We start from the raw sequence: 20310 nt of genomic DNA, 5'->3' as shown, positions 1-20310 counted from the left end.
TTGTTAACACCCCCCAGTTCTACTCTCTGCCCCTTTCCACCCTACTATCAGCCCCGAAGGCTGACCTGTATAGTCTATACCAGTGAGTCCCTTGCCATCTAGATTTGAGAACAGGAAAAGATCAGCAGCAGATGGGAGGGAAGAGAGTGAGGTCAGAGGATTTATGCCCTGGCTCCTCCCTTGCAGAGCCATTTAGAGATGGCACAGTCCCTCCACTGAAGGACACTGAACATCCTTTAAAATCTCCTTTTCTATATGACTCTCTCCTCCTGAGTCTGCCTCCAGGTTCCTCTCCCCTAAACTATGATTACTTTTTCAGAAGTACTTTTACTTTTCTACTAATGAGCCAATAAATCAAGTTTCAGGTTACATTTTCTCTCCTCCACAGGACTGTCCTTATAACTCTTATTTTCTTATATAACCACTATATCATTATCATACCTAACAAAATTACCAGTGGTTCCTTAATACTGCCTCATATTTAGTCCATATTTAAATTTTCCCAATTGTCCATCAGTTTAAATTTTAATTGGTTTAAACCAAGATCCAAACAGATTTCACACATAATATTCAGTTGTTATGTCTAGTAAGTCTCTTTTAATCAATCAAGAATTTAGTGGTTTAGTGATTTTTGATACTCTGGATTTTCAGTATCCTATCCAAGCATATGCCATACCCTATAATAAAACTCAATATAGTCCATTAGGGAGAGTACACTTTGGTTTTGCTTTAGGATTACATGTTTCTTTAGGATGAAATATTTTCTTTTAGGATTAAATATTTTAAAATAGAAACTATCCAAAGAGATATATTCTATTAAACCCAGGACTGGTGCTTTGATTTTGACAAAAAACATTCACAATACACCCAGAAGACTACCAGAACCTCACAATCCTGGCACCTTCCTGCGTCTGTTCTCTTCTTGCAGAGGAAGTGTTTCACAGCAAGACTTCTGAATAGGAATGTCTAACGGGACTCTTGCTGGGCATTCTGAAGGTTCATGAGAGATTGCCATGACTTGCAATCTCCTGAACAGTAGTAACTCAGACAACAAGGGAAAGGGCAGAAGGGCATCTGTTTTCAATTGTGATATAAAAATCTTGCCAAAAGCCACAACAGATTTGGAGACCACCCTTTGGGTGGGAAAGCAGTTCTGTGTTGGCTGAATGTCACAAATGCTCTCTGGATCCAGGGTTCTGGCTTGTTATGTGCTGGCAACTCATCAGGTTTCTGTTATACAGATACCAAAAAAATCCAAGAAAATCTGAAGCTTTATCCATAACAGCTTTCTTCCCTGTCCAGCTAACATTATAGCCGGATGTTCCAGCTGTCTATAAGCTCTTGTAATCCTTGAGAGCAATTATTACATTAAAGGATGAAGGAAGCTGTTTCTTACTATGTTCATTGCATGCATGATTACTTCCAAGGCAAATTCAATTTAAGAATATAACACTAGATGATATTTTACTCTAATATTATTAATGGCCTATCCTATTCATAAGAAATCCAAGACTTCAAAGCGGAATATACGGCATAGTCTTCAGAACACTGATTTTCTCCAGTGTGAATCTTACGTAATTACTTAATTTAATCATGAAATCATGGCACAGATTCTGAAATCTAAATGTTCATGGTCATGCATATACACTTAACCTGCAAAATAAGTATTTCATTTTGTTGCTAATAACTTTGACTTGTATAATAAATTCTATTGGCTAGCTCTAAACCTTCTTTCTGACTAGCCTCCTAGCTGTGCTTCCAACACACCATGTGGCTCCTGCCATAGGCCCGTGGCAGTAGCTGTTTTGTTGGCCTGAAATGCTCTTCCCCATGATCTTCACGTGGCTGGTTCCTTCTTGTCATTCAAGACTCAGATGTCACAGCTTCAAAGAGACTCAAATCTAATCTGCAGTAGCCCCCACACATACATATTTTCTCCATCCTATTTTATGCTCCCAACACTTATCACCATCCAGTATTTTCCTGTGTGTTCATTTGTTCATTGGTTTGTGGTTGCCTCCTACCACTGGAAGCTCAGCTCCAAGAAGGCAAGGGCCTTGACTAATTTCTTCACAACTATCTCCAGCAGCTAAAATAGGATCTGGCACTTAGTAGGGGTTCAATAAATGTTTGTTGAATGAAGGATTCAGATCCTTCTTGTAACAAAACTGCACTGAAACTAGGCTAAATAAACAGTAGTGAGACAAGTACAATATGGAATATAAGTAAGACTATTATTTTGACAATTTATACTCACTAGCATCCTCACCAAAAAGTGAGGAAAGTTTTCTAACATAAAATTAGAAACAATTAGTAAACTTCAGTGCCCAAAGTATACCCTAATACTCATTATCACAGATGACTGAGAATTGTTTATATTGTATTTTGCTTTACAGATGTGAGAGAAAAGAGATATCGAAAACAAACAAAATGTGTTTCAAATAAAAGAGAAAGAATACAAAAATAGATAATAAACAGTTCAAATTAGTTTTTTTTTTCTTTTAGGCAATCTTTGTAATAAAGAGTTGCCTATTAACTTTTTCCTTTAAAGGATGGTTACATAGTTAATGATCAGAACCCATCTCTAATCAAGGAATCTAAATCAGGGCACACATAATTGGTTATTTTCTTGGATTTCTGGTGGGAAAGGGTGAGAAAAACCTTTAGGTGAGGCACACTGAGCACCATTTTAAGCTCTGAGGACAGCAGGTCAACAGTAGATAGAGGACATGTTTATCTCATCTCTCAAAGAGTCCCACTGATTTAAATTTAACCTCTGCATGCAAGAGCTAGTGGCCTCTCCTCTATTACTTCATCTTCTGCTAAGAGCAATGCCAAAAGCACTGAGTCATCTGAAAGAGCTTCACTGATTTAATTTTAAATTCTCCATGCAAGAGCTGATGGCTTTGCCTTATTACCTTATCTTCCACTAAGAGTGATGCCGTAAGCACTGAGTATGATAGTCATCTAGCAACAGTTAACCAATAGTTCTTATTAAGCACCTGCTGTGCATCCAGTAGCATGCTCCAAATGACAGGAAAGCCATATGAAGTACAACCTCTGCTTTAGGTAACTTACAACTTAGTTACACCGATAAGACAAACTATAACATCACTGGACAGTGAGCAATTGCAGCAGACATCCCAGTGCTGGAAATGCTGAAGGTGCGCTAAGAAGACTGGGCTTGCTGGGGGAAGACCAGTAGTGGGAGATGTCACAGGAGAGAGGGGGCTGAGCCATACAGTGTCCCTGCTGTGAAGAGAGAATGGCCAAAGGCCCAAGGTGGGAACAGGCAGAGTGTGGTCATGGGCCTGAAGAGAGCAAGCTGACCAGAATCTGGCTCTCTAGAAAGCCATCCTCACATATTGTTTTCCATAATGGCTGTACTAATTTACATTCTCACCATCAGTGTAGAAGAGTTTCCTTTTCTCTGTATCCTCACCAGCATTTGTTATTTTTTGTCTTTTTGATAGTAGCCATTCTACTACTATCAAGGTGAGATGATACCTCATGGTGGCTTTGATTTGCATTTTCCTGATAATTAGTGATATTAAGCATTTTTTCATATACCTGTTGGCCATTTACATGTCTTCTTTTGAGAAATTGCTATTCAGACCTTTTGTCCATTTTTTAATTGGATTCTTTTTTGTTGTTGAGTTGAGTTCTTTGTATATTCTGGATATTAGTTCCTTCTTAGATGAGTAGTTTGCAGGTATTCTCTCCCATTCTGGAGGTTCTCTCTTCACTCTGTCGATAGGTTTCCTTTGCTGTGCAGAACCTTTTTAGTTTCATGTTGTCCTATTTGTCTATTTTGCTTGTTGTCACTGGTGATTTTGTAGTCTGCCACCTGCCCCCTGTAGCAGTGAAATACCACTACAATTTGAGTCTTCTCTCTAGAGCGACCTTCCAAGTTCCAACACATGATCAAATTTCCAGTCTCCTTCACCTGTTTATTCTTCCAAATACACATTAATCTGTGCATGCCCTTCTTGGAGGGTGGTTCCCAGGTCTGAATGCAGTTCTGGATGTCAGTCTGATGACTGCAAGGGAGCATCATCTCCCTCATTCTTTATGCAGCAAGTTTCTCCATATACCCTCATATCACCAAACTGCATAAAGGTTTATAATTACAGAAGAATGCAGAGCATTGGTTTTCAGCTAACAAGCTAAAAAGTGATAAGTATTTTAGAGTATTTTATTACCTTGAATGAAGACTATCTCGGGATAATTAATCATAGTGAATAAATATGCTGGTCTGAGAGAATTGGAAATTTTAATTATGTAAGTGTATAATTAATCTTTCTGAGACTTTCATACTCCAGAATATTGTCCCACTGTTTGGGTAGGGGCTAAAAGTAGTTGTGGCTGTAGCTGCCTGTGCACCATCATATAACTACACATTACTGGTCAATTTCTCTAACAAATCACAACTCCACTAGGCTAAACCAGTTGGTTTCCAAGAAGAGCAATCCAGAGGTGGAGGAAAACCACTTCAGAAACCACCTAGATATGTCCCTCTTACACTATAACTGGCAATACCCTGAAAGAATAATCAAGATGCTGCTACTTCACAGCACTCCCTGATTACAAATGTGCTTATGTAGCTCTCCAGGAGCCAGTTGGGAAGTGAATGCAACCAGGTGTGTGTTTGTGGTTTCTCCACATTCATGTTTATGTGCTTTTCCATAAGCAACCTTCCCCCCTTTATCAGATTCTTTTTCCCATTTTCTTTTCATATGACCCTTTCCCTCATGATCTTCATCCTCTCTGTCCGCTTTCCCTTTTTAGGCTAAAAGAGAAATGAAGTATATGTCTTAGTATTTCCTGTGTTAATTAAGTAGACTTTCATATTGCTTCTTCTTAGAACATTTTATAACCTCTAATTAAAAGACTAAATTATATTGCTTTCCTATATAGGTGGTCTCTGGTCTTTTTTACTGTTCCATCAGTGGCCCTTGACAGAATAATGGCTTCCCAACATTAGAGAAGTTCTAAGGGACTAAGGGTGTTAATCTTTGTGGTCTCTCCCATTCTAATCCTTTCTAAAGACAAAACAAGAAACCATTTTCCTTGAACATTTTCTACAAAACTATAGAACGTCTCTACCCTGAATATAGAGTGGTGGCATGTAATATTTTCATCTGAAACCTGCAGCATGAATGATGATCAAACGAGACCTCATATGGTTAAATTGTTAATGTCTATACACAAACAATAGGTCATAATTTTTGTTGTCATTACTATTGATATTTGGCAATAACCTGCTAAAAGCCACTAGATGCATTCATAGTTACTCACTTCAGCTGACTCTCATGGAAACAAATGGCACAGTAGGTAGAAAGTAGCAGAGAAGTCAGTGAAGCTGATGGGCAAAAAGAAGAGACCAGGCAGAGAGGGAAAGAAGAAAAGATTAATGAAAGCAAATTTTCCACAGACTGGACTTCCAAAACAACTTAAAGCATAATATCTTTTGTGTGGAAGAAAAATCATTATTATTTGATTTATTCTTTTATACTTTGTTTCATAACAGTCTATTATTTCATCTCATAAAAATGAAAACAATAGACAAAACCGAAGGACCCATTTTATTGGCTTTGTCATTAGAAGTCCATCTCACAGATTTTAAGTATTTCTGTTCAACCAACATCTGTAAACTCTAGAAGGGTCTATAATTTCCTTTGGAGTTTCTTCTAACTTTTTATGGAAAACTTTTCTTCCAAAACATTTACAAGAACAACAACAGAATCTGTTGAGATCACAGAGTTTAGTACCTGATATCTTATAAGCTACATTTAAATCAACTTCCTTCATAACTGAGAACCCTTAACTGGATATTTAAATTACTAAACAACTGGCCCTTTTACATTGTAAAGCATCTTTATACTTTTCCATTAGATAAAAACAAACTACTCTTCTTAGACTTAACTGAGGTAATCTATGAGAACTGCATTTTTATTAAATGTGAAAATTTCATAGCACTTCTCATGGCTCTTCTAGAACACAACAGCTTAGGCATATTATGGCCAAGTTGAGTTGTTCCTTAAATAAAGCAAGCTTCTAGATGCCACATGGTCTTATCTCTTCTAAGGCCAAAACACTAGAATGGGAAATAGCCATAAAGGAAACTCTTTGGACATAAAGTTACCTATCTTTATCACTACTCCTTAGTGTCAAGAAAAAATTTGAGCCAAGCAAAGTCAGAATTAGATATCATCTCCTGTAATTGGTGAAGGATTGCTAAGGGCAGCTTATAAGTGTGCCTAGATTTAAAAAGTGATGGCAGAGAAAGTATTGGATGAAGTTAGAAGACTAGGATTTGGGGTCTGACTCCAGCTCGTACAACCTGTGTGGTTTTGAAAAATCACTCAACTCTGTCACCTCAGTTTCTTCATCTGTGAAATGCAGATAACCCTGTGCCCTGGGGTTGTTGTGAGATTCAAATTAGATACTATGCGTAAAGGGTAATGCGGAAATCATAAAGTGTATAACAAGTTGTTTTGTTCTTTTTTTCTTTACCATTGACTCTAGGTGTCTTTTTAAAGAGCAATCTATGCCAGTGCTTTGTTTTTTATTAAAGCCATGATTATCACTCATGACTCTGGAAATCACACAAGGCAAACAAATGAGTTAATGAGTCAGGAACTGACCAGCATGTGGTCACAGGCAAAGTTGGTAATTAAAGCAATGAAATTTGGGTCTACTCCAGCACAGTGTGGCTAAGCAGCTGGGCCACCCCAACCAGAGCAGTTTCGACACTCTGAAAAGAAATGCTCCCAACACATTCCTTCCTTTTTAAGTTGGAATCTAAACTACCTGACCCGTTCTCTCTACTGCCCATTTACTTCCTCGCAGATTCTTCTGTCCTGTAATGTATGTTCTTTTATTTATTTATTTATTTATTTATTTATTTTGAGATGGAGTCTCGCTCTACAACCTCTGCCTCCCAGTTCAAGTGATTCTTCCATCTCCACCTCCCGAGTAGCTGAGACTACCGGCACACGCCACCACGCCCGGCTAATTTTTGTATTTTTTTTTTAGTAGAGATGGGGTTTCACTATGTTGGTCAGGATGGTCTCAATCTCTTGACCTCATGATCTGCCCTCCTCGGCCTCCCAAAGTGCTGGGATTACAGGCGTGAGCCACTGCACCCAGCCTCTGATGTGTGTTCTTGAGTTATATGCTTGATACATGTGCCTATCTCTCCTCACTCTGACCACAGCTTCACATTTTCTTCTTGAGTCACACCATGGGAAACACTCTTCCCAATTAAGTCTCACCCCTGAGGCTCCAAGACTCCAGACCACTCTACCATACCCTTAGACAATCCCTACCTGTGGGTAAGGCCTGGCACGTAATCCTGAAACTATTCCTAGACAGTTCCTAAACAACATCTGTTCATTGTGTAGCCATTCTAAAGAACATCTAAAGGATTGAAGGATTTTTCTTTGTGTGTGTGTGTTCAATTTGAATGTCCTCTGAGCATTTCTAAAACTAATTATTAGAAATTTGGAAACAGAATATCAGAATTGCACATGGGCCTTTGGAAGTCTGGCTGTTTAACAGAAGCTTGAAGCCACAACTTGATTTTAACATCTCTCCCTACACTGTCACCTCAAGGTCAGCATCCTTAAAGAAAGAAATTCCAACAAAGAGTTTCATATCCAGACAAGTTAAGTTTTGTAAGTGAAGAAGACATAAATCCTTTTCAGACAAGCAAAGGCTAAGTAATTTATTACCATCAGACCTGCCTTACAAAAGATCCTTAAGGAAGTGTTAACAATGGAAACAAAAACTGGTACCTGCCACCACAAAACACACCTAAGTACATAGCCCACCAACATTATTGTATTAGTCTGTTCTTATGCTGCTAATAAGGACATACCTGAGACTGGGTAATTTATAAAGGAAAGAGGTTTAATTGACATAGTTCAGCATGGCTTGGGAAGTCTCAGCAAACTTACAATCCTGGTGGAATGAGAAGCAAACGTCCTTCTTCACATGGTGGCTGCAAGGAAAAGTGCCAAGTGAAGGGTGGAAAAGCCCTTTGTAAAACCATCAGATCTCATGAGAATTCACTCACTATCATGAGAACAGCAGCATGGGAGTAACTGCCCCCATGATTCAGTTATCTCCCAGGATCTCTCCCATGACATGTGGGGATTATGGGAACTACAAGATGAGATTTGGGTAGGGACACAACCAAACCATATCAACTATAAAGCAGTTATATAATCAATTCTACAAAACAACTGGCTAACAAAGTGATGACAAGATCAAACCCTCACATATGAATATTAACTTGGAATTTAAACAGGCTAAATGCCCCACTTAAAAGACACAGAGGGATTACTTGGATAAAGTAGCAAGAACCAACTGCATGCTGTCTTCAAGAGACTAATCTCACGTACAGTGACACCCATAGCCTATGCTCAAGGTAAAGAGATGAAGAAAAATCTATCAAGCAAACAGAAAACAAAAAAAGAGCAGGGGTTGCTATTCTTATTTCAGACAAAATAGACTTTAAGCAAACAATGATCAAAAAGGTAACAAATGGGCACTACATAATGATAAAGTGTTCAATTTAACAAGATAACTGTCCTACATATATATTCACCTAACACTAGAGCACTCAGATTCATAAAACAAATTCTTAGAGACCAACAAAGAGACTTAGGTAACCAAAAAATCATAGTGGCAGACATTAACACCCTACTGACAGACAGATCATCCAGGCAGAAAACTAACAACGATATTTGGGACTTAAACTCAACACTTGACCAAATGGACCTAAAAGATATCCATCGAATACTCCACCCAACAACAACAGAATATGCATTCTTCTCATCTGCACATGGCACATACTTTAAGACTGACCGCATGCCCAGCCATAAAGTAATTCTCAACAAATTTTTTAAAAATCATACCAACCATGATCTCAGACCACAGCACAGAAAGAAGAAGAAGAAAAGAAAGTAAAACCAAGAAGATCTCTCAAAACCATACAGTTCCATGAAAACTAAACAACTTGCTCCTGAATGACTTTTAGGTAAAGAAAGATATTAAGGCAATGAAATTAATACAGTAAAACTAATGTAAACAAAAATATATCAGAATTTCTAAGATGCAGATAAAGTAGCATTAAGAGGAAAGTTTATAGTACTAAACACCTTCCTCAAGACATTAGAAAGATCTCAAATTAATAACCAAACATCACACCTAAAGAAACTAGGAAAACAACAGCAAACCAACAAAGCTAGCAGAAGAAAGGAAATAACCAAAATCAGAGCTGAACCAAATAAAATTGAGGCATAAAAATCCATACAAAAGCTCAACGAAACCAAAACCAGTTCCTTGAATGAATAAATAAGATTGACAGACTGTTGCCTAGAATAATAAAGAAAAAAGAGAGAAGTAAACATAAATAAATATAATCAGAAATGACAAAGGTGATACTACCACTGACCTCAGAGAAATACAAAATACCCTCAGACACTATTGCAGACACCTCTGTGCACTCAAACTAGAAAACCTAGAAGAAATGGATAAACTCCTGGAATCATAAAACCTCCCAAGGCTGAACCAGGAAGAAACTGAATCCCTAAATAGACAAATAAAAAAATTCTAAAATTGAATCAGTAGTAAAAACCCTACCAACCACAAAAGCCCTGGACCAGATAGATTCACAGCCAAATTCTATCAAACATATAGAGAAGACCTGTTAGCAATCCTACTGAAATTATTCCAAAAAATTGAAGAGGAGAGATACCGGTCTAACTCATTCTATGAGGCCAGCACATTCTGATACCAAAATCTGCCAAAGACACAACAAAAAAAGAAAACCTCAGGCCAATATCCCTGATGAGCAGAGATGCAAAGCTATTCAGCAAAAACTAGCAAACTGAATCCAGCAGCACATCAAGAAGCTAATCCACCACAATCAAGTAGCCTTCATTCCTTGGATTCAAGGTTAGTTCAACAAAGGCAAATCAGTAAGTGTAATTCACACATAAACAGAATTAAAAACAAAAACCATATGATCACCTCAATAGGCATAAAAAAGGCTTTCAATAAAATTCAACAACTCCTCATGTTAAAAACTATTAACAAACTGGGCATCAAAGGAACATACCTCAAAATAATAAGAGCCATCTATAACAAACCCACAGTCAACATCATACTGAACAGGCAAAAGCTAGAGGCATTACCCTGAGGACCAGAACAAAACAAGGATGCCCATTCTCACCTATTTAACATAGTATTGGAGGTCCTAGCCACAGCAATCAGGCAAGAGAAAGAAATAAAAGGCATCCAAATAGGAAAAAAGGAAGTCAAACTATCTCTCTACACTGAAAGTATGATACTATACCTAGAAAACCCCATAGTTTCTGCCCAAAGACTTGTGGAACTGACAAGTAACTTCAGTAAAGTTTCAGAATACAATATCCATGTACAAAAATCAGTAGCACTTCTATACATGTACCAAAATCAGAAGCATTTCTATACACCAGTAATGTCCAAGCTAAGAACAAATCAAGAACACAATACCGCCGGGCGCGGTGGCTCACGCCTGTAATCCCAGCACTTTGGGAGGCCGAGGCAGGTGGATCACGAGGTCAAGAGATCGAGACCATCCTGGTCAACATGGTGAAACCCCGTCTCTACTAAAAATACAAAAAATTAGCTGGGCACGGTGGCGCGTGCCTGTAATCCCAGCTACTCAGGAGGCTGAGGCAGGAGAATTGCCTGAACCCAGGAGGCGGAGGTTGCAGTGAGCCAAGATTGCGCCATTGCACTCTAGCCTGGGTAACGAGCGAAACTCCGTCTCAAAAAAAAAACACAAAAAGAACACAATACCATTCACAATAGCCACAAAAAGAATGAAATACTTAGGAATATAGCTAACCAAGGAGGTGAAAGATTTTACAATAAGAATTACAAAACATGGCTAAAAGAAATCAGAGACAACGCAAACAAATGGGAAAACATTCCATGCTCATGGGTTAGAAGAATCAATATTATCAAAATGGCCATACTACCCAAAGCAATTTACAGATTCAGTGCTTTTCCTATCAAACTACCAATCTCATTTCTCACAGAATTAGAAAAAAAAAATTCTAAAATTCAAACCAAAAAAGGGCCCAAATAGCTAAAGCAATCCCAAGGAAAAAGAACAAAGCTGGAGCCATTATACCACCCAACTTTAAACTATCCTACAAGGCTACAGTAACCAAAACAGCATAGTACTGGTAAAACAACAGACATGTAGACTGATGCAACAGAATAGAAAACTCAGAAACAAATCCATACACCCACAGCCATCTGATCTTTGACAAGGTCAACAAAAATAAGCTATGGAAAAATGACTCCCTATTCAATAAATGGTACTGAGATAGTTGGCTATTCATACACAGATTATTTTAACTGGACCCCTTCCTTTTACCATATAAAAAATCAACTCAAGATAGATTAAAAACTTAAATGTAAAACTTAAAACTATAAAAATCCTAGAAAAAAACCCAGTACATGCAGTTCTGAATATAAACCTTGACAAAGATTTTATGATGAAATCTTCAAAAGCAATTGCAACCAAAACAAAAATTGACAAGTGGGACCTAAACTAAAGAGCTTCTGTACAGCAAAAGAAACTGTCAACAGAGTAAACAGACAACCTACACAATAGGACAAAACTTTTGCAAACTATGCATCTTACAAATGTCTAATATCCAGAATCTATAAAAAATGTAAACAAATCAAGCAAAAAACAACTCCATTTAAAAATAGGCAAAGGACACAGACAGATACTTCTCAAAAGAAGACACAGACGTGGCCAAGAAGCATATTAAAGAAATGCTCAACATCATTAATCATTACAGAAGTGCAAATCAAAACCATAATGAGATATCATTTCATGTCAGTCAGAATGGCTATTACTAAAAAGCCATAACAGATGTTGCCAAGTTTGCCAAGAAAAGGGAATGAGTATATACTGCTGGTGAGAATGTAAATTATTCAGTCACTGTGGAAAGCAGTTTAGAGATTTCTCAAAGAACTCAAAACAGAAGTGCAACTCAGCAATCCCATTACTGGGTATATACTCAAATGAATATAAATCATTCTACCAAAAAGACACATGCATTTATATATTCACTGCAGCACTATTCACAATAGGAAAGACATGAATCAAACTAGATGCCCAATGGTGGACTGGATAAAGAAAATGTGATGCAAATACACTGTGGAATACTATGCTGCCATAAAAAAGAATGAAATCATGTCCTATGCAGCAGCATGGATGCAGCTGGAGGACTTTATCCTAAACAAATTAATGCAGGATCAGAAAACAAAATACCATATATTGGAACACCATCAATTGTAAGTGGGAGGTAAACATTGAGTACATATGGTGACAAAGAGGAGAAAAACACACCTGGCCCTACTTGAGGATGGAGGCTTGGAGGAGAGTGAGTCATAAAACTACCATTTGGGTACTATGCTCACTATCTGGGTGACAGAATCATTTGTACACCAAACCCCAGAAACATGCAATTTACATATGTAACAAACCTACATGTCTATGCCCTGAACCTAAAATTAAAGTTGAAAAAGAAAATAAATAAAAGTTCTGGAAAAAAAGAGATAAGATGAAGCATGCATTATTTTTACAAAAACCTTGAAGTCATCATTCTTCAGGGGATAAAGCTTATGCATATATACATAGAAAGAGAGACAGAGAAAGAGCAACACATGTTGTATGCCAAGCAAATTACCCTTTGTATTTTCCAAAGCATTCTGGGAAATTTACTTATTCCAAAAATTGTAAAAGAAGGGAAGAAAAGACAGGCAGATGCAGAAAGAAAGAAGGATACAGAGAAAGAGAATAGGTTGTGGATTAAGAAGTATAAGCAAAAGATAACAATTATATTAAGCTTTTAAGACAGGTAGGAACTGCATTTCAGAAAAGGGAGAAAATCCATTTATAAAAGCACAGAGTTGTTTAGGATTAAAAGCCCAGAGGGAAGACTAAGTTTCCGATTAGTAAGTAGAATGGCCCAACCAAGGCAACACTATCCACGTCAGCATGTATGGGCTCAAAAGGGACAAAGGACAGAACATAGTTAAGACAGGACTAGAAGAGTTCAGGCAATTAGGTAATAGTGGGCCTCTGAAGGTTTCTGAACTAAGAAGTGACACCATGAAAAGACTGTTTTTAGATCATTTGACAGTCAACATTTTCAGTGTCTATTAAGACTTCCTCACCTTTTCAACAATAACCCCAAATTGAATTACTCTATCATTTGGATCTTTACCTGTTTTACATCTCTAGATACCTTGCTATCACACCAGAGAAATTCAATGATAGATAGATAGATAGATAATCTATTGAGAGAGCGAGAGAGAGAAATGAGCTTGTCATCTTACTGCCAGAATCATTTCGATACTATAATTTCCTTACTTTCCCAGTTATCCATTCCTTGGACTTAATTACCTTATATTTCTTTTCTTCTTTCTTTTTTTTTCTTTTTTTTTTTTTTTTATTAAAGAGAAAGAGAGAGAGAGAATGGGGAGGAGGAAAAAGGAAGAGAAAGAGAGAGAGAGAATGGGGAGGAGGAAAAAGGAAAAGAAAGAGGGAGAGAGAATGGGAGTATTGCTTTCTTGCCCAGGCTAGAATGCAATTTAGTAATGGGTATTGAAAACCTCTTGTATACTGATAATTATACTTAATGATGTAGTCAGGAAGGAATAAGGGAAGAAGATAACAAACAAACAGCCAACCAATATTTCATTTAAACCTATGAAATGCTATGCGATTACTGAGGAGTGATTTACTTCCAATTATATAGTCACTTTTGGAATAGGTGTGAGGTGGTAATGTATGTTTTGTGTATTTGAAGTGGAGAGTTCTATAAATGTTTATTAAGTTTACTTGTTCCGGGTCTGAGTTCAAGTCCTGAATATCCTTGTTAATTTTCTGTCTCGTTGATCTATAGAATCGTTAGCTATTCTTGTTACATTGATCCTTTTACCATTATGTAATGTCCTTCTTTGCCTCTTTTGATCTTTGTTGCTTTAAAGTCTACTTTATCAGAGGCGAGAATTGCATCTCCTGCTTTTTGTTTATTTGTTTATTTTTACTCTCTGGTTGGTAAATCTTCCTCCTTCTCTTTGAGTCTTTGTGTATTGTTGCATGTAAGATGGGTCTGGATGCAGCATACCGATGGGTTTTGGCTTTTTATCCAATTGAAATATATGTAAGTTTAATACTGGCGTTTGATGCTAGCTGGCTGTTTTGCCCATTAGTTGATGTAAGTTTTTCATTGTATTAATGTTCTTTGCTTTTTAATATATTTTTGGAAAGGCTGATATTGGTTGTTCCTTTATATGTATAGTGCTTCTTTCAGAAGCTCTTGTAAAGCAGGCCTGGTGGTGGTGAACTCTCTAAGTACTTGTTTGTTCGCAAAAGATTTAATTTTTCCTTCGCTCATAAAGCTTAGTTTGGCTGGATAGGAAATTCTGGGTTGAAAGTTCTTTTCTTTAAGAATGTTAAATATTGGTCCCCACTCTTTTCTGGCTTGTAGGGTTTCTGCTGAGAGATCTGCTGTGAGTCTGATAGATTTCCCTTTGTGGGTAACCTGACCTTTCTCTCTGGCTGCCCATAGTATTTTCTCCTTCATTTCAACCCTAATAAATCTGGCAATTATGTGCCTTGGGGTTGGTCTTCTTGAAGAATATCTTTGTGGTGTTCTCTGTATTACCTGGAGTTGAATATTACCTTGCCTTGCTAAGTTGGGAAAGTTTTCCTGAATGATATCCTGAAGAGTATTTTCCAACTTGGATTCATTCTCTTCATCACATTCAGGTACACCTATCAAACGTAGATTAGGTCTTTTCACATAGTCCCATATTTCCTGGAGACTTTGCTCATTCCTTTTTATCCTTTTTTCTCCAATCTTGTCTTCTCGTTTCATTTCACTGAGCTGGTCCTCGACTTCTGATATCCTTTCTTCTGCTTGATCAATTCGACTGTTTAAGCTTGTGCATGCTTCGCGAAGTTCTCGTGTTGTGCTTTTCAGCTCCATCAATTCACTTATATTCCTCTCTAAATTGTCCATTCTCGTTAGCATTTCGTCAAACCTTTTTTTAAGGTTCTTAGTTTCTTTGCACTGGGTTAGAACAAGTTCTTTTAATTCACAGAAGTTTCTCATCACCCACATTTTGAAACCTGCTTCTGTTATTGGAACACACTCGTTCTCCATTAAGTCTTGTTCCGTTACTGATGAGGAATTGCGATCCCCTGTAGAGGGAGAGGCATTCTGATTTTGAGTATTCTCTGCCTTTTTAGGCTGGTTTCTTCCCTTCATTATATATGTATCCGTCTGTTGTCTTTGTAATTACCGACTTTCTAACTAGGTCTCTGAGCGGACGTCCAACTTTTTGATTCCCAGCGCCGAAATCTGAGCAATCCACTGCACCGGCCAAAACAGCGGTGTTAAGATTGATGGTGCCTTTCTGCCCAGGAATCTCTGGACTCTGCACCAAGAACTGCCGCTTTAAGGCGCCAGCAAAACCGCCGCGCCGGCCACAAGAGTCGCTCTGGCGACCCGTGGAGCTCCTCCGCTGGGAATCTCCTGGTCCGTGAGCTACAAATATTCGTCTGAAAGTGTGGCGTCCTCTCGTTCTCTGCGCTTTCACTGGGAGCTACGTGCCCGAGCTGCTAGTGGTCAGCCATCTTGGATCTCTTCTTTCCTTCTTTCTTCCTTTTCCTCTCGCTCGTTTCCTTCCTTCTTCCCTTCACTCCTTAGATACCAGCAATTGCCAATTCCAACTGAATTCTATTTTAGTCTTGAGAATCTACCAGTTGAGTCATTTACTCTACTTCCGGCTCTTCTCATTCAGTGTAGAGTATAGAACTAGTTTCCCCATTGGCATCCTTTTAGGCAGTCTTTTTGTCGTCCAACTCCTACTGCACACAATACCTCTTGGCACATGTTCTCCAGTACTCCACTCTTTGTGCTACTTTGTCTTCATTCAAGCTCTACTCTCTGCCTGGAATGGCTGGTCATTTCTCTTAGTCTAGGAAATTAATAACTTTCTCTAAGGATCCAGCTCAAAATTGAACCACCATCTACAGGATCTGAGCCACTTTTCCCTCCATACTCTTAGGGCTCTTGATAAATACCTTTGTTACAGCAGGTATTATTTATTGTGATTGTTGTATGGCACTCTCCCCCAATTAGACACGAAGTCACTATAGAGACCGTGTCCTGCTTATCTTTGTATCCCAGCATCTAGCACAATTTCTAGTCCACAAGTCAATACATATTTGTTTAAGAAATCAGTATCTTAGGTCAAAGGATAAAGGGTATTCCCCTGGAAGCTCTCCCTATCCAATACCCTACCCATCTTCTTCATTCAATAAATATTTATTACCTCTCACATTACCTATAAAACACACACACAAAAATTATTTAACAAGGCCTTTGGTGATTTGGGTCTATCTACAACCTTGGCCTATTACCATATCATTCTCAACATTATTTTCAAGAAACACTCAACTAACAGCAGTTCTCTGGACATAAAAACTTCTCTCACTTCTTTCTGCCTCTATATCTACTGTTTTATCTGCCTGGAATTCTTTCTGACTGTTTGCCTACCTAGGAAATACCTATTTATTATTTAACTTTTGGCTGGTTGCTATCTCCTTAGTTAAGCTGGCTTTTGTTTTTTTTGGGACTGGGTCTCGCCCTGTCACCCAAGCTGGAGTGGAGTGGCACAATGTCAGCTCACTGCAACCTTTGTCTCCTGGATTCAAGAAATTCTTTTGCCTCAGCCACCTGAGTAGATGGACTTACAGGTGCTTGCCATCATGCCCGGCTAATTTTGGTATTTCTAATAGAGATGGGGTTTTGCTGTGTTGGCCAGGCTGGTCTTGAACTCCTGGCCTCAAGAGATCCACCTACCTTGGCCTCTCAAAGTGCTGGAATTACAGGCTTGAGCCCTTGCACCTGGCCTTAAGCTGTCTTTGACTTCTTTGTTTTCTGGTTTCCCTAGACCCAAGTACAACTGTATCACCACACTCTATTACTACCTCCACTACTTAGCAATATTCTTAGCACAATACACAGATTATTCTTATAAGAGACACATTCCTGTTATGCCTATTTTCATGGCAAAACTGAGGTAAACTTCAGTCTACTGCCTTTCTGGAATGAGAGCCAGCAAACTTTTTCTACAAAGGGCCAGATAGTAAATATTTCAGTTTTGTGGGCTATTCAGTCTCTGTCACAACTACTCAACTGTTATAGTGCAAAGGCAGCCATAGCCAATACATGGCCATGTTCTAGTAAAAGTTTATTTTACACAAACAGATGGCAGGTCTGATTTGGCCAGTAGGCCATAGTTTGCTTATTCTGGTTCTAACGACTCTGTCAGGCTTCATCAAATTAAATTGGATTGACAGTGTTAGAAACCAAAACCCAGTCCCTGCTTCTAAATGATTCCCTTATCTTATCCCAAAGTTTTCAGTACTTGTAGCCTTTAAGACATTACTCTGTAGGTAAATCCACAGTAGCAACTCAACAACCAGTTGTAGAACTGAATTGAATGAGCCAGAATTGGGGCCCTGAGGCTGATCTTTGTGTTAATCTCCTACTCACCTACCATAACCCTACCCTAAGAGTAACTGAATCTTAACTAGATGTCCTTGCCCCTGGTACTGATTTCTCACAAATAGATAAACTTCACTCTAAGAAGAATAGCCAGTCCAAGACTCCATCCTATGCCTGCAACATTTACCTGGCCTTCATCTCAGTTTCTGATTTGATTGGTATAAAAAAAAAATTGAAAGCAGACCACAAATAGAAATAAGCTTCCACAGTAAAGTGGGCCACAAATTTGAACCTAAGAAGTGAAGACTTCATAGTGTTCTGAGTATTGTTTCACAGCGTTAAAGCAGTTCTCTAACCTAGACCATTTTTTTATACAAGCAGCATAATAATCAGAAAAAAAATGTATAAGGAAAAAAAAAAGATAAAAAAGAGCTTATTGAATTACAAGTCCCTGAAAGAAAAAAATCGTGTCTCATTCACCTTTGCCTAACCAGCATACTGATGAATGAATGAATGAATGAACACATTTATGAAGCTAAGATTCTAAATAATTAAGTTTGCCAAAACACAGCCTCCAAATTCCCTTAAGTATGCTTTAAAATCAGTGGAGAAGTTGAAGCCTTCCAACTGTGAGTGAGGGAATAACCTATATGTTACTTTCTCCAGCCAACTCACCATCCTGAGTGTTTGGACTCAGGATTTGGGTTCGGAGTTCCTCCAGGGTAATTCCCAGACACGTGCAGATCTCCTCAGGGCTATAGGGTTCAGGATGAAGGGCATCCTCTGTGACCAACAGCATTTCTTCTAGACTAATCCCTAGTTTAGCCTGCACCTCCTCCAACTGCAGTACTTTGTCCCATTGCAAGCTTTTGTATTTGGCCAGGAGCTGCAAATGAAAACCAAGAAGATAATGGTCAGTTTTCATTTCAGAATTTGATATGTACTATTTTAATTAGCCATATTCAACTTTAAGCTGTTTTTTTTTTCTTTTCCATTAAACCTATCCAAATTTCCCGCCATTACTTGGAAGTGCATACTGGCATCAGATGCCTGGAATTAAACATATTTGTATGACACTTACAGACTAGTTAAGTATTTGTCTGAAATACACACACACACACACACATACACACAAATAAACTAATCCCTCACTATTTTTTTTTTTTTTTTGCCTGTCACCACTTTCCCTCAGGGCTATTTCTTTGAATAATTTTATTCTTTTATCCCTATTCAGTTCATGCCTACTGCATCCTTCTCTAGGAAGTCAAAAGAAAACTACTTAAATCTCATGTGACCTGGATCCTGAGGTGATACTGTACATCCAATTAGGGTACTTCCTGTTTACTATATGCCTCTTTGAAAATGGCTAATGAATTTCTGTATGTGGGCATTTGGGGGAAAGTCCTAAATTTGAAATTAAAACCTCATTGGTAACCTTATGTGAAGCACTTCATTAGGTCACTGGTGGTAGTAGAGCTGTATGTTTCTCTACCCTCAAGAAAAAGAGTTTGGCTTCTAACTGCACCCTGAGGCACCTCCTCAATCTGATGGAGAGGGTTAAATAGAAACCAAATCTGTAACCACCCATGGGAACCCCAAACTAGAATATATTTCTGTCATTCTCCCTCAACAGTATCAGAGCAGGCGGCAATCAAAACAGTAAAGATTTCTCTCATCCTGAGGTCTACAATATTAATTACCTGGCTATGAGGACAGAAGGTGCAGTTTAAACAGCAAAAAGTAACAAACAAGAGAAGGGGAAATCAGTCTTCAAGGAAATGATTTACTCTTCCATTATGCTGATGATTTGATTATCTTTCTTTTCGACAGGAAGCAGGGTTTACCAAAAGACTATTGTACTCTGGTTACGGCCACTGACTTCTGAAGAATGTTAGTAACATAACTTCTTATATTAATTAATCCTCCTTTTAAAACCCTGGCTCATATATTTGAAATGAGTTAATGATTTTAAGGCAGAACTGGGAAATGAAACAATAGAACTATAATTTTCTGTTCAATTATTTCATGGAACATGGTGCCATTTTAAAAAAATGAAAAATAATAATTTAAAAAAATGAGCTAAGACTTTTCTTCTGACCTGTTTTCTTAGCACATTTAGTTCATGTTTATTAGCAGTACTGGGCTGATAGGTCCATAGACTATCAACTTCATTTCATTCATTCATTCGTTCATTCATTCATTCATGTTCTATATTCTAATGTATTCCAAAAATACATTAAGAAAATTCATAAAGATATACATAATACAAAAGAATAAATATATATTAATTTTATATGAAAAAAAGAGCTCAAGTCAATGATCTCCTAGAATGATGCTTTCTGGCAATATATATCCAGAATCCAAATGAGATAAGCAATGAAGCTAACAAAAATAATAGTGTGGTATAGTCTAAAATATGCCTCATATTTCTTATAATCTCCAACAACCCTGTGAGAGAGATATTATTACTCTATTTAAAAAATAATAGTAGGCTGGATGCGGTGGCTCAAGCCTGTAATCCCAGCACTTTGGGAGGCCGAGGCGGGGATCAGTTGAGGTCAGGAGTTTGAGACCAGCCTAGCCAATGTGATGAAACCCTGTCTCTACTAATAATACAAAACTTAGCCAAGCATAGTGGCGCATGCCTCTAATCCCAGCTACTTGGGAGGCTGAGGCAGGAGAATTGCTTGAACCTGGGAAGCAG

The 20310-nt window shown here is 38.1% G+C and overlaps 2 protein-coding genes across 13 annotated transcripts in view; one reads left to right on the top strand and one right to left on the bottom strand.

Moving 5' to 3' along the window:
• LOC105709990 (COP9 signalosome complex subunit 2) overlaps positions 1–20310 on the top strand; it is a 425050-nt gene that overhangs the window by 277577 nt on the left and 127163 nt on the right. The window lies entirely within an intron of this gene.
• The window catches only part of GALK2 (galactokinase 2), a 124020-nt gene that overhangs the window by 15589 nt on the left and 88121 nt on the right, over positions 1–20310 (bottom strand). For all 9 annotated transcript variants that reach the window (XM_012442179.3, XM_012442175.3, XM_064365650.1 and 6 more), the window contains one exon: positions 18282–18492. In XM_012442179.3, the coding sequence (XP_012297602.1) occupies positions 18282–18492 (211 nt within the window). The remainder of the gene's footprint in view (positions 1–18281; positions 18493–20310) is intronic.

Source organism: Aotus nancymaae, unplaced genomic scaffold, assembly GCF_030222135.1.
Source record: "Aotus nancymaae isolate 86718 unplaced genomic scaffold, 86718_ANA_hifiasm-v0.15.2.pri h1tg000062l, whole genome shotgun sequence".
Lineage (NCBI taxonomy): Eukaryota > Metazoa > Chordata > Mammalia > Primates > Aotidae > Aotus > Aotus nancymaae.
The sequence above is the reverse complement of the archived record's forward strand: the minus strand, read 5'-3'. Positions and strand labels throughout refer to the sequence as shown.